The sequence below is a fragment of the Crocodylus porosus genome, unplaced genomic scaffold (assembly GCF_001723895.1).
Source record: "Crocodylus porosus isolate Cpor-Errol unplaced genomic scaffold, CroPor_comp1, whole genome shotgun sequence".
NCBI lineage: Eukaryota > Metazoa > Chordata > Crocodylia > Crocodylidae > Crocodylus > Crocodylus porosus.
In genome coordinates, this window is record NW_017728949.1 from 2,350,650 (window position 1) to 2,364,029 (window position 13,380).

The following is a 13,380-nucleotide window of genomic DNA, read 5'->3' on the forward strand; positions in this document are numbered from 1 at the left end:
CCTTCCTGAGTGAATCCCCACACTGCCGGCCCATGTTCATCTTGGCATCAATGATGACTCCAAGATCCTTTTCTGCCTCTGCACTTATGAGAAGGGAGTTCCCCAGCCTGTAGGTACGGTGCTGGTTCTTCCTCCCCAGGTGCATCACCTTGCACTTGTCAGTGTTGAATACCATCCTGTTCTCATCCGTCCACCCTTGTAACCCGTCTAGGTCCGATTGTAGCCTATTCCTTCCTTCTAACGTGCCCACATCCCCCCACATCTTGGTGTCATCAGCAAATTTGAACAGGGTGCTATTTACCCCCTCGTCCAAGTCACTGATGAAAATGTTGAACAGTATGGGCCCAAGGACCAAGCCCTGCGGAACCCCACTGCCCACATTCCTCCAGGCTGAAAATGACCCATCCGCTACCACTCTCTGGGTGCGGCCCTCCAGCCCGATGGTGACCCATTTGACTGCGTAGGTGTTGACACCACAGTCCCCCAGTTTCTTAATGAGAATGGAGTGAGAGACAGTGTCAAAGGCCTTCCAAAAGTCCAGAAAAACTATGTCCGCTGCTACCCCTGCATCTAAGGATTTGGTGACCTGGTTGTAGAAGGCCACCAGGTTGGTCTGACAGGACCTGCTGCTAATGAACCCCTGTTGGTTGCCCCTAAGCATAATCTCCCCTTCTGGCCCCTTGTGGACACGTGCCAGAATAATTCTCTCAAAAAGCTTCCCCAGGATTGAGGTAAGACTAACTGGCCTATAGTTTCCCAGATCCTCCTTCCTCCCTTTTTTGAAGATGGGAACCACATTGGCCCTCTTCCAGCCCTCCGGCACCACACCAGAGCACCACGAGTGCTTGTAAAGCTGTGCCAGGGGTCCCACAATGACCTCAGCTAATTCCCTCATCACTCTGGCGTGGATATCGTCCGGACCAGCTGACTTAAATACATCCAGTCTCTCCAGAAGTTCCCTGACTAGATCCTCCCTGACCCTTGGCCTAGGTGCGCCTCCCCTGGGGCCTGAGGGAGGGCCCAGTGGGGGGCTGATCTGGTTCCTGCTCAGGAAAATGGAGGCAAAGAAGTCGTTAAACATGTTAGTTTTGTCGTCTGGTGTGACGACCAAATTTCCTAGTGTGTCTTGCAGGGGCCCCATGTTACCCAGTACCTTCTTTTTCCCCCTGTGTATTTAAAAAAAGGACTTCTTGTTGTCCTTGATTCGGGAAGCTAGTCCCAGTTCCCTCTCTGCCTTGGCCTTCCTGACTGCCCCCCTGCATCCCTGAGCAACTGCAATATAATCCTTCCTGGTGACAGCCCCTCCCTTCCATTGGGTGTACACCTCCCTTTTAGCTAGGAGATATTCCCGGATGCTTCTGGTGAGCAATGGGGGCTTTTGTGCCTGCCTGCTCCCTTTGATCCGTGTTGGGATTACCTCCCTTTGGGCTTGGAGGATCGTCTCCTACTGTTCTTGGACACCTGACTCGCCCTTCTCTCCGGGACCTCAGTGCTTCCCTGAATATTCTCCTTAGCTCATTGAAGTCCACCCTCCTGAAATCTAGGGCTGCTGCCTTGCTGCAGGCCTTTGCCACCTTGCACTGGATGGTGAATTCCAGCAGGCGATGATCACTGTTGCCCAGGTGGTCAAGCACCCTCAGCCCCCTCACCAGGTTGTCACCCATGGCCAGCACCAGGTCCAACAAGGTGTCTCCCCTGGTGGGGCTGTGCACCTCCTGGGTTAGATGGAAGTCCTGCATTTGGTCTAGGAACCTATGTGAGCGGTCAGACCTGGCTGACTGCTCTTCCCAGCAGACGTCTGGAAAGTTCAGGTCCCCCATGACCACGTCCTCTGACCTAACTACTACGTGAGCTGACTTAACAATTCCTGGTCTAGCTCTTCCCCTTGGTTGGGTGGTCTGTAGTAGACCCCCACCATTAAGTCTCTTTCCTCTTGACTGCCTTGTATTCTAACCCAGAGCACATCCATGAGCCGTCCTCTGACTTTGTGCTACCTGGTGAGGATGTGTATTCCTCAATGTAGAGCGCCACACACCCGCACCTTTCCTCCCTGTCCTGTCCCTCCTGTACAGCCTATAAGTTCGAGAGGGTGCCTCGAGTTGAAAAAGGCTGAAGACCATTACACCACACAGCAACATGCCCTAGTCCCTTTTTGTGGATTTGGGCCTAAGATATAGAATGTATTGATTATGGCTATGTCCTCCTGACCTGGTTTGGTATTTCCCACTCTCTTGATTTAATGGCCAGTGAACATGGCAGTAGTTCTTAAATCATAGTTATTCAGGAAAAGAAAGGGAATAAGGAGACAGAGGCACAGAGTGAAAAGAAATAATTACATCTTTATTCCTCAACTACACTAGTAATAACTCATTTTCAACTACTTCTCTAGTTTACTGATGAAGTGAACAGTTGAACACGATTAAATCTGTTTGCTTAATATTCAAAAGGCTTACTGTATATTCCCAACCAAAAAGATATCAACTTAAACCATGGAAATATTCAACCAGTTTTTTGCCCTTCCCCAGGCTAAGCCCAAAGCTTGAAACTCAAATCAAAAAGTCTACTCACAAAAAAACCCAAATCAAATAAAAACAAATGTTAAGAATTATTCTACCATGGAAAAGTATATGTATACCTCTGTCATCTTGGCATTTGGGAGCTCCTTGCCTTTGCCGATTTGAAGCATTTACAATTTCATCCTTTCTACGTGACTGCACTATATGAATTATCTCCAGATGTTTATCAAGAGCAGTAGAAATGTTAGCATGAAGGGGAGAACTGCGAAGACGTTCCATTTTTCCCAGTAAAGTCACAACCTAATGAACATTTTATATCTGTTACAATAGCTCATATATTGTACTTATCTAAAATGTAGGTGAAAATTGAACTGACCAGATTAGTACTAAACAAGCAACACCTTGCTATAACATATCCTCCAAAAAAGTTAAGCTTTGGAAACAGGCGAAATCCTTGTCAGTAATGTTGGTTTCTCATTTGGCAAAGATAAACAATGCTTAGTTCTGTGATCATTACAACACCCCAGTATCCAAGTGTTTAGTTTAAGATTCACAAAATTAATCTAGTGATTATGGGTGCCTCAGTGTTTGAGTATATAACTTGAAGCTTCTCTAAAAACTAGCTGAATTCAGAAAATGCTGATCATCTGCTCTATGAAAAGTCAGGCACCTTTGGAAAGAAAAAAGGTAGCAAAGTCAAGAATCTGAAATCACCAGTCACCTTTGAACATTTGGATCTTTGCCTTCCTTTCAGATTTTTAGCAGACACAGTATTATGATATCCCCAACCCACAGGTTGGCAACTTTTTAGAACAGCAGGCTTCCACCTGTACCCTAGCCACTGCTGCAGTCCCCTCCCCACAGCACCCAAGCTGCCTTCTGCCACTTCCACCACATGCCACTTGATACCTAGTCTCAAATGGTAGTGGGGAGGGCCAAATTTGATGGCGGCAGTGGGCAGCACATGCCACAGGAGGCAAAGAGGCTGGCAGGAATCATACAGGCAGGGATCAGTGGCATGGTATGGGGCACAAAGGAGGACACAAGGCCAAGCTGCATGCTGCTGATTCCCTATGCTACACAAGCCAGATCCAAGCACCTCCCAGGCAGGATGTGGCCCAAAGGCTGCTGACCCTGCCGTAAAGTAAATGCCAGCATCTCCTTCCAGCAAACTTGTAACCCTAGGTTCTAAGAGCCATGTTAGAAGAGAGTAGACTTAAACATACACATGTGCACACACCATAACTGAAATGCTTTGCTATACATTTAGATTTTTAGAGCTATTCCCTTGAATAGCTCTACTTTTTCCACTAATAATGGTGGAAAGGGATGCGCCCAATTCCTTTGCAGGGGTCCCAAAGCATTTTCTCTCACAGCCCCTCCTTGATGGATGGGCAGAACAGCAAGTACCAAATAGAAGAAAAACATTCAAAAGAAGGTTTACCAGTCTTGTAATAAGATACGTAAGACTTAACGTAAAATATTCTGTGTGATACTGCCTACCGTGGGGACCAGATCAGTACAGGAAAAAGAATTTAAGTTTTATTATCAAAGTTAAATACTTCAATATTGAAGTACCTGGGCTTTTCTATAACTGAAGATGGTGAATCAAAAGTGACCTGAATTGAAGGGATTCATGGAGGCGACAAAGTATTACACTTGTAAGGATGGGAAGGGAGTCAAAAACAAAGGCCCCATCCTATTCTATCTATTAGATACCCAGGCACGATTCTATTCCATGCTGCTCAAATTTCAGAGAAACAGTTAACTGCAAGAGGTGGATCAGTCCTCCTCCTCATTGCTGCTTTTTGTGACTTAACAGCATATTCCAAACATAGGTGTATTAACATTTTTTTCAGGGACCTGAACAGGATGGAACACAATTGCACCTGGGCACCTAAACCTATTTACAGGTCTTTTCCCATTCATAACTTTTTACAATAAGGCCAAATCTGCAATACATAAGTTTTAAGCACTCTGCCTCCTAATGGCATTCAAAGTTCTGAATAAGGCACCTAGGTAAAAGAGTACCTAATTTACAGATCCTGATGGGATGTGGGTGCAAATTAGTTGCTCAGCTGCTCAGAACTTTCAAGGACTACTGTGCAACTTATATTACCCATAACTGCCATTTAGGTTCTTAAGAACTCTGCTGATGAAAAATTAAGTGCTTAGGAAATGTAAAAGCCTCCAAAGTTAGATGGCAGCCAGGTGGAAGTTGTATCTGAATTTTGGAATTACGTGCCTAAGTGGCAATTAAATGCTTAGGTCCTTTTGTTGATCTAGCCTTAAGGCATTAAAGGACATCTGAACAATTTAATTAAGTAGCTTAAAAAGTTTAAATTAATTGTAAAGAACTTGAGTGAAGCCTAATAGTTTTGATATAAAGTGTCTGTTTCACAGGCCAGCCAAAATAGTTCTAAAGAACTGGAAAATACAAGCAGATTCTTAAAGATCATATTTTCTGTAAATGTTATAGCTCGTGTTTGTTTTAGAAAAGAACAGCAGGGACCAACTTTTTGGCAGGTTTGCAACAAATTAGCCATGTACCCCTCCCCAAGTGCCACTACAGTCTCTTTCCCTTGTCTGTTCTGCCACTCTTTCTGCTCTGCACTCCCCAATCTATCCACTGCTGTGCTGCTTGTCCCCCTCCCCAATCTGCCATGTGCCACACAGACTGTCTGTTGCCATTTGTGGCACACGTACTACAGATAGCCATCTCTGCTTTAGACTATCCTTTCTAACTTTACTTAATTGTATACAGTATACTTTTCTTCCATTAATAACAAAGTTCTATGAATATACTTTTTTTTTTTTTAAGTGATTTTAAAACTCACTCTGGCTTGTTCACGTAGCTGATCCACAATTAAGCGATCAACTCTTGAAGGGTTTGATGTAAGCCTTGGAATTGGTGTGTTGTTAGTACTAGAAACCTTTTTTCCTGGGTAGTTCTTGGCAAGAGCAGATTCAGTCTGACAAAGAAATGCAAAAACAGAATGTGACCGGTTTTTTTGGTCAAGTTAAATATAGTGCATTTTCTAATTTTTCCTGCAAGAAGCAAGAACAAATCAGATTATAAACACATTCAAACAAACAAACAAACAAACAAACTCCAAGAAGCTGCTCTTCCTAATAATTCTGAATATATACATGCTAAAACAATTAGAAGTTATAGAAATCATTTGGGTAGCAAAACGTTAATCTGGATAGTATTCAGTCTACCAGTTTCAAAAAAAGTTACTACCAGATCACTAGCTCTCTAAGGGGCTACGGAGACAACATGGGCATTAATGTAGAGAGCCTGAAAAGTTTATCATGGACAGCTTTTTTTTGGTGCAGTGCATTTTTGTTCACACAAACGGCATGTTCAAGCGAGTTAAGCCTCATGTGTCATTCCTCACAAATTTCAGTAGGGGGAGTCAAATACCAGTTTACCCCCTTATATGATCATCTTCTGCATTCTTAAACTGAAATGACTCTGTTCACTCAAAGTAACTGTTATTTAAAATAAGGACTTACGCTACAGCTTTTATCCTGAAACATGAACATAGAGCACTAATGATGCCACAACACTGCACCACACCACAGTATTAAGCAACCATTTTTAATAATTACATTTTCTGATTTCTTGAATAAGGCTAATTCATGTATGTTTTAATGGTCATTAATTTGCAGCCAAAAACCAAGAACAGATTAAATACTGTAAAGTTAAGATCAAAATACATTACATGTAAGTTGTCTTTAATGCCAAATCAAGTATTGTAACACCAGAAAACTTAAGTCAAAAGAAATCTGTTAAGATCTGAACATGCAGAGTTAAAACATTTAAGTTTTTTCCTTGTAGGCACACCACAAAACATCCAATAAATTATAAATATAGCGTTTTATTTATGTTCAGAATTAGGTTTTGATTATTTTCATTCTCTTAATGTTAAATACTTAGCAGCTGAAACCATCTGTGTACATGATTCACACCTTAACATGATCATGACTTCAGTTTAAAATTTACCTCTTTAATTTCCTGAGTAAAATTATCCTGGCATTATATTTTACCTTATAATGAATTATATGCACCTCAACCTTAATTCAATTTTAATACAGTATTTGTCTAAAGTTATTTTGCACATGAATAATAATGATAAAAATTAAGAATACTATCAAATGATCATTTAATTATTTTTTAAACTGTTAAAAGAATATTTGAAAATATGAAATATGATCTTTCATCATCAAATTCACAGCATACAGGAACTTTTTTCTATCTATCTGAAGTATCATAAAATAACCACAGTACACTGGCCATGTAAAATGAGATTACAGCTGCTTTGTTTAACTGGAATACCACAAAAACATCTTAAGCGCAAACCTTACTGTTCCCCTCCTTCATGATCTTTAAATTCCCTTTTATTTTCTATGCACATACACTCATTTCTCTCTCTCCAGAATTTTCTAAAGGTATATAGATATAAATATCCCTTTTTCTACCATCCTCCTTGTTCAGCACATCTGTTGCAAAAGTAATTCATGATAACTTTTGCCAGTATATTTCAAACCGATAGTTTTTTTAAACAGAGAAGGGCAAATTCTTCTTCAGAAAATTTTGAGAACTACACTTTCAGAATGGCCAGTCCCATTGTTCCCAAATAGGGTATAGCCAACTATGTTGTCAGGAGCCAAAAGCTGTCATATTTGGTGGGGGATAGTCAGTGGCCAAGCCATAGTCCCATTGAGAAGTACTAGAAATGGCAGCCATTTTGAATAAAGCAGTTCTTCAGTTTTCTGTAGAAGAGGCTAAAGAACAAACTTTTTATTAATAGGCGAGTAAGTTTATGAAAAATAACAGATATATTATTGATCCTAAAAAGTTCTTCAGATATTAGATATATAGCATATGATTCCACTGAATTTTAATTACAAGGGAATTTTAAAGAATCTACTACTAGGATCATTATTAAATTTAAAAAGGACTACACCTATGCATTAAAGGATCATTTTAAAACTCATTCTAATTCCTAAATTAGATAATAGATTTACTTGCAATTTCTCCAGAAATTTATTTTATATTCACAGAATAAGCTACAATTTTGGTGAGTTGAACTCTGTTGCAAATGCAGCCTAAGCTGCACCCAGAACCAGTGCATGATATCTCTGGAATCAAAGGTTATCCTTTCACCTCCCATTCTCATTCTATATCATGAAAGTATTCTTTTCCCTAAATCCCCATAAAGTAATTTACTCTCAAACCTTAAAAAAATAAAAATTAAAACAACCAAAAAAACCCAAAAACCTGTCAAGATTTAGACTTGCTGCCTTAGGGGAATAAACTGTCATTTCTAAACTAGACTCATGACAAAGTATACTGGAGATTTTGCATAAATATTTGTTACCTTTTTTCTTTCTTTTTCCAAAGCTCTCCATTGTTCATAACATTCTTCCAACCTAATATGAAGTTCACTGGCAGGTCCACTACGAGTTTTAATTGGCCTTTGAAATCCAAATGTTGGTACAAAACCAGAGAAAGAACCATCACCATACATCATGTCATTAAAATAAGGATATAGATGACTTAAATCATCATAAGAAAATAAATCATAGGAATCTATCAGAGGAACAACAGAATGACTAAATGGATGAGTGGATCTCAAGGGAAACCCATTCGAACCAAGTTGCTGAAAGTTAGAATTCTGTCTTAAATCACCCATCATAAAATTGTTTGAAAAGCATGAAGCTGGTGCACGATTCACACGGTTACTAACAGCATTACTATCTCCACTTCCTTGTCTATGACTATTAAAGTGACCCTGAGATTCCAACAGATCTTGGTAGGTGTTCTGTGACAATCCATCCAAGTGTTTCTGTCCTTCCTCGGAATCATAATGTCCAACCTGCAACTTAGTTTGGAAATTGTGTTTGTTCACATTTTCAATGATCCCATACTGTTGAGGTGAGTAGTTCTCACAAAATCCATTTGAGTGCTTTATTTTCTTGTCAGTAACTGATTCAAAGAGACTCTCTTCTCCAACCTTAGTTAGTCCTTCCATATAATTAGCAGACTGAATTCGTTCTGTAGCACTGTAACCAAAATCAAAACTAGAAAACACTGATGAATTATCCTGGCAGTATTTCTGAAACAAATTATTATTTAAATTTAAAGATGATAATTGAGGAAAATCATTAGAATGACTGGAACCTTTTGCAGCAGCAGGTAAATGATTCAACTTCAAAGGACCTGTATTCTGGTATGATACAGAAGTATTGGGTTTAGTTTGAATACTCATCCAAGTTGGCCTTACATTGGTGCCTACTGATGTAGTTGTTGAGTGTGATAATAAGCTAAGTGTTTTAAAATAATCAGAACTTTGAGGATCAGATTTGGAAAACTGTTGCTTTTCTGTGGCGTTTACAAACTCACTACTTCCTGGACAAGCTATATGCGATTTTAAACCATACTCTGATTTTAACCCAAAATCAGTCATAAACGTAGGCTCATTTCCAAATTGCTGTTCTGACAAGAGCCCTGCAGTCTTTGAAAATGTGAAGTTCTGCTGATCTGGAATAGTATCTTCCATTTTTTTCTGAATTGCTGGCTTCACTTGAAATGGCTTAGTGTAGGTATCTGTGTCCATACCTGGTGGTTCAGATATTCCATTGGCTAATTTCTTACCATCCTGGACATTAAAGTTTGTATTCTTATTATGTTTTGCTTTAGGATTAGAATATTCGGGGTACCTACAGTAGTCTGTGTTTTCACTGTATCTATTAAATTGTGAAAGAAACATTTCTGCCCGCTTCTGTTGCAACTGTGCCTCAGGTCCTTTGGAACATACCTTCTCTCTTCCATAAGAATATGGATCTGCTCCTGATTCTTTTATTGCTTCTGAAAATCCAGTTTGTAGTGTATAAGAACTTTTGTTATATGGATAGTTTTGGAATAATGGTGTCTTAGCATTCTCATTAGTCTGCATGTTGTAACAGCTGACATGATCATTCCTAGAAGGGTACAACCACTGCTCTTCAAGGTCTAAGCTAGGAAATCCATGATAAAGTTCATCTGTTTTCTGTTGTGATGCAAGATTACTACTATGCAAGTATTGTTTCTCAGCAGTGGATGTGGATTCACCACTATAAAAAACATGTTGAGACATGGCTGCAACTACAGGCCTTTTACTTTCTGACAACAAATCATGGTGGTCTGCAAGTCTTGTGGTGTTCACAGGCCATACTGATTTTAAACTGGAGGTGCAGGTCCTAGAAAAAGGAAACATGCATATATTTACAAATCTGTCTTTGGTTTTCCTCCCACAGGAAGCAGAAAAAGAACTTGGATGATCACTCTTCTTCCCTTTAACCCACCAGTTTCCTTACATGATAGACATCCCACATCCCAATATACTATCATTTCCACCATTCTCCTTTCTACTTTTGTTTGCGATTCCCTTTAACTAGTTTTCATTGACTTTTGACTTGCAAAAAAACCCTCCATATCCCTTCCACAGACCACAATGCCTTTAAAGTATTGTCTCCTACTTATGCAGCAATTTGTATATATAAATTATCTGGATTTTCTCTCTCACTGGTTCACAACCTGCTTAATTCACAATGAGTTGCCAAATAAAACATAAGTCACTCAGCCACTTGCTTCAACTTTCACTTCAAAGGGCACCACCTCTTAGATCAGATGAACTTCATCAACTGAGTCACATAGTTAACTGCAGAACCAACACTATTTAAAATAAAAGCCACTTAAAATAGTTGGAACATCTCAGTGGTCCTGCACACCTATTTGCTTTGGCTTTGTATATCCCTAGATAATTCACAAAATCTCATCTCTGCAGGGGGCTTAGGAATTTCCCTCAGCACTGCTATCTGGAAATGTTGCAGTAGAACCCTGATGCTCTGCAATCTGAACTGCTCAGAAGAGAAATATTTTCAACAGGCTATGATTTCCATGACCATTGTATTTCTCTTAATTTGGAAAAACACCATTGGGTTCAATCTTGTGCTCCATCACAGAAGTCCTATGTAACTTAAGGCAAGTCACTTAGGCCCAGATCAGCAGAAGTATATTGGCGATTAACTTCCATGGAAATCAACAAGCACTAGATACCCAAATACTTTTCTAAACCTAATCCTCCTATACCAGTTTCCTCTCTGTGAAGTAGGCATAACACCTACAGTGTAGAATATTAGGATAAAATAGCTAAAGATTATGCAGTACTCAGAGACCATGGTAACAAGGACCATATAAGAGTCATAAAAGCCTCTTCTAAGTTTAGAAAGAGTACAAAAATTTTGTGCATGTAGCCCAAAGTGTTTGTTTTAAGGAATGGAAAAAATGACAGATGCATCACAAAATATTAAATGAACTACTGAAAGAAAAGCAAAATAAAAAAACCCCTGTTGTTTGTTTATGGGTTTCAATTAACTGGGGGAAGGCATGGGGTGAGGGGAAAAACAAAAAACAAACAAGTAAACAAAAAACAGAACAAAACAAATCAAACCTACTATTTAAATCAGGGTGTCAAACCCAGTTTGTGCTGGGATCCAGATCATGTGGCTTCTCATTGATTGGATCTGGCCTGGGGCAAAGGCAACTAACTGCAGCATGGCTAGATGGGCTGGCAGTGGGAACAGAGGGACTGGTTGTGGCAGCAGCAGTAAGATAAGCAGGACTGTATCAGCTGAACCCTCGTTCATTCCTCTGCCTCTAAGGGCCTCAAATTCTGCGGGTGGTCCCACCCCTTACTGGCCATGACCCCAACTTCCAGTAGCTGACCAGACCAGATGCTGCAGTTCTGCAAGCCAGATACAGCCTGTGGACCCTATGTTTAACACCATTGATCTAAATCAATCCTGCTGCAGAAAATTAACCAGAGAATGTGGCTATAATATGTTTACTCATTTCTAGAGTACTAGCTAATACAGTACTATTTACAGTACTTGTCAGAATATAAGTTAAAATCCAGTGCAATTATTCTCAACCAGAGTCTTGCAGCACCTTGAGCTCCTCTGATTGTTTTAATTTTTACATAGGTGCCATAAAATATGAGCACTATTAAGTGTGGAAACATCTATATGTGATTTGCAAGATAAGGCCAGAGATTTCAAACAGGAATCCATACAATGTCAAAAACGTTCTGATCTGTTGTGGTCTTTCCAAATCATCTGAAACAGAATTGCTGTATTACTTTTCTGTAGTCAAGAAACAAGCAAAAACAAAGAGCTGGCTTCTTCCAAGGGTTGCCTCAAGTCCGATGTTGAGAACCACTAGTCAACAATGCAGGCCAGATCCAGCCCACTGTGTCTTCTCATCCAGCCCACAGGGCTCCCCACAGTCTGTGAGAAGCTCCACAGGCTATGGCCCTGCATGCTAGATCTGCTGCACAGGGTGGTGTGGGCCCCAATCCCTGCATATGGGTCCAGGTGGAGGTGGCACAGGGTCTTGATTCTTATATACAGGACCAGGCAGAAGCAGTGTGATCTGGATCCAGGCATGCTGGTCTGATTCTGGGGGGGCAGGGTCTGATCTGGCCTGCAGACCAGACCTATGCCAATCATTTGGCCCACCAGGACAAAGATGAGTACTACTGGTCTAGTCAGAACTTTTCACATCACTATCTACTTAGTAAAACTGGAAATGGGTTTAAGAGCTAAAGACTTTTGCCATCAGTATATGCTGAAATGGTTAAATAAACAAAGAAACTTAGAAGGAAAATAAATGCTTCTGCAGGAATATATACACAGTATACTAACCCCTCAGCAAAATATGGCTGTGATTTATCTTGCTCTTCCAAGATGTTAGATACAAGTCCATATAAATCTGTTTCACTACCATATTCATTTCTTTCAGTCTGAATCCTGAAATAAAAAAGAAAATCTAATCAATATACAATTTATTTTAAAATGCCAGGGTAAAATCTTAAGTATAACTCAAACAGTACTCCTCACTTTCTAGTCTTTATAATTTATTCTGAAGTTGGTTTTAAATCAATTGAACCCTTATTTTTGCTATGCACACCAGAGTCTGACAGCATAGTACCTGCTCTACTGAAATTTGTTGAGCTCCTTCAAATTCATGCTGACTTCTTGTTTGAAGTTATCTAGCACCTGTCAAGCATCTTTACATTTAAAAGGAAAATAACTGATCCTCTCAACATCTATCTTGCCTTGCACTTGTAAAAGTATTTTCCCAGTTTCTCCCTGTGAGGGCGTGGGGCCTAGGAGTGGCCGTGAACTCCCTAGCGCCCCCTACCACCACGTTAGGGTGGACTCAGCATCCTCAGAATCTCGCCCGCCACGACTTTGATCTTAAACGGTTAAATGGGAGGCTGCCTCTGTTCCTCTAGTTAACGGTTCTGATGTTCCTGCCTCTACTCCGAATGGGGTGCCTCTATGCGCCCCACCTTAAGGGCTATGCATGCCTCCAAACCTCCCCTTCAGCACGCCCCAAGCCTCGCAGCTGTCCCGTGGAACATTGTACGGTCCCTCGCCCCTCTGGTGCCCTCTCTCTCTCTCTCTCTCTCTCGGGCACCCTGGGCTCCTCGCCCGCCTGGCGCCCCCTTGGGCCAGGCTCCTATCTTCCAGCCCGCTCCCTGGGCCTATCTCACCGGCGTCCGACTATCGCTGGCGCCCCCTGGGTCCGGCTCGCTACCAGCGCCCGACTACCGGTGCCCTTGGGCCTGGCTCGCTACTGCCGCCCTAATACCGGTGCCCTTGGGCCTGGCTCGCTACTGCCGCCCTAGCCAGCATTCCTCGCCTGCTCGCTCTCTCTCCTTCTCGGCCCCGCTCTGGGGCCTTGCCCTCTCTGGGGCCGACACCGCGCGCCTCGCGCTCCTTCTCGGCCCCGCTCTGGGGCCTTGCCCTC

The 13,380-nt window shown here is 41.4% G+C and overlaps 1 protein-coding gene across 2 annotated transcripts in view; it reads right to left on the bottom strand.

The window, feature by feature from the left end:
* The window catches only part of MEIOC (meiosis specific with coiled-coil domain), a 28,142-nt gene that overhangs the window by 7,494 nt on the left and 7,268 nt on the right, over positions 1–13,380 (bottom strand). The window contains exons 4-7 of one of the 2 annotated variants that reach the window (XM_019554152.1): positions 12,270–12,374; positions 7,904–9,764; positions 5,354–5,488; positions 2,636–2,816 (exon numbers count right to left, since the gene is read on the bottom strand). In XM_019554152.1, coding sequence (XP_019409697.1) covers positions 2,636–2,816; positions 5,354–5,488; positions 7,904–9,764; positions 12,270–12,374 — 2,282 coding nt within the window. The remainder of the gene's footprint in view (positions 1–2,635; positions 2,817–5,353; positions 5,489–7,903; positions 9,765–12,269; positions 12,375–13,380) is intronic. The other variant, XM_019554153.1, reaches the window with a different exon arrangement.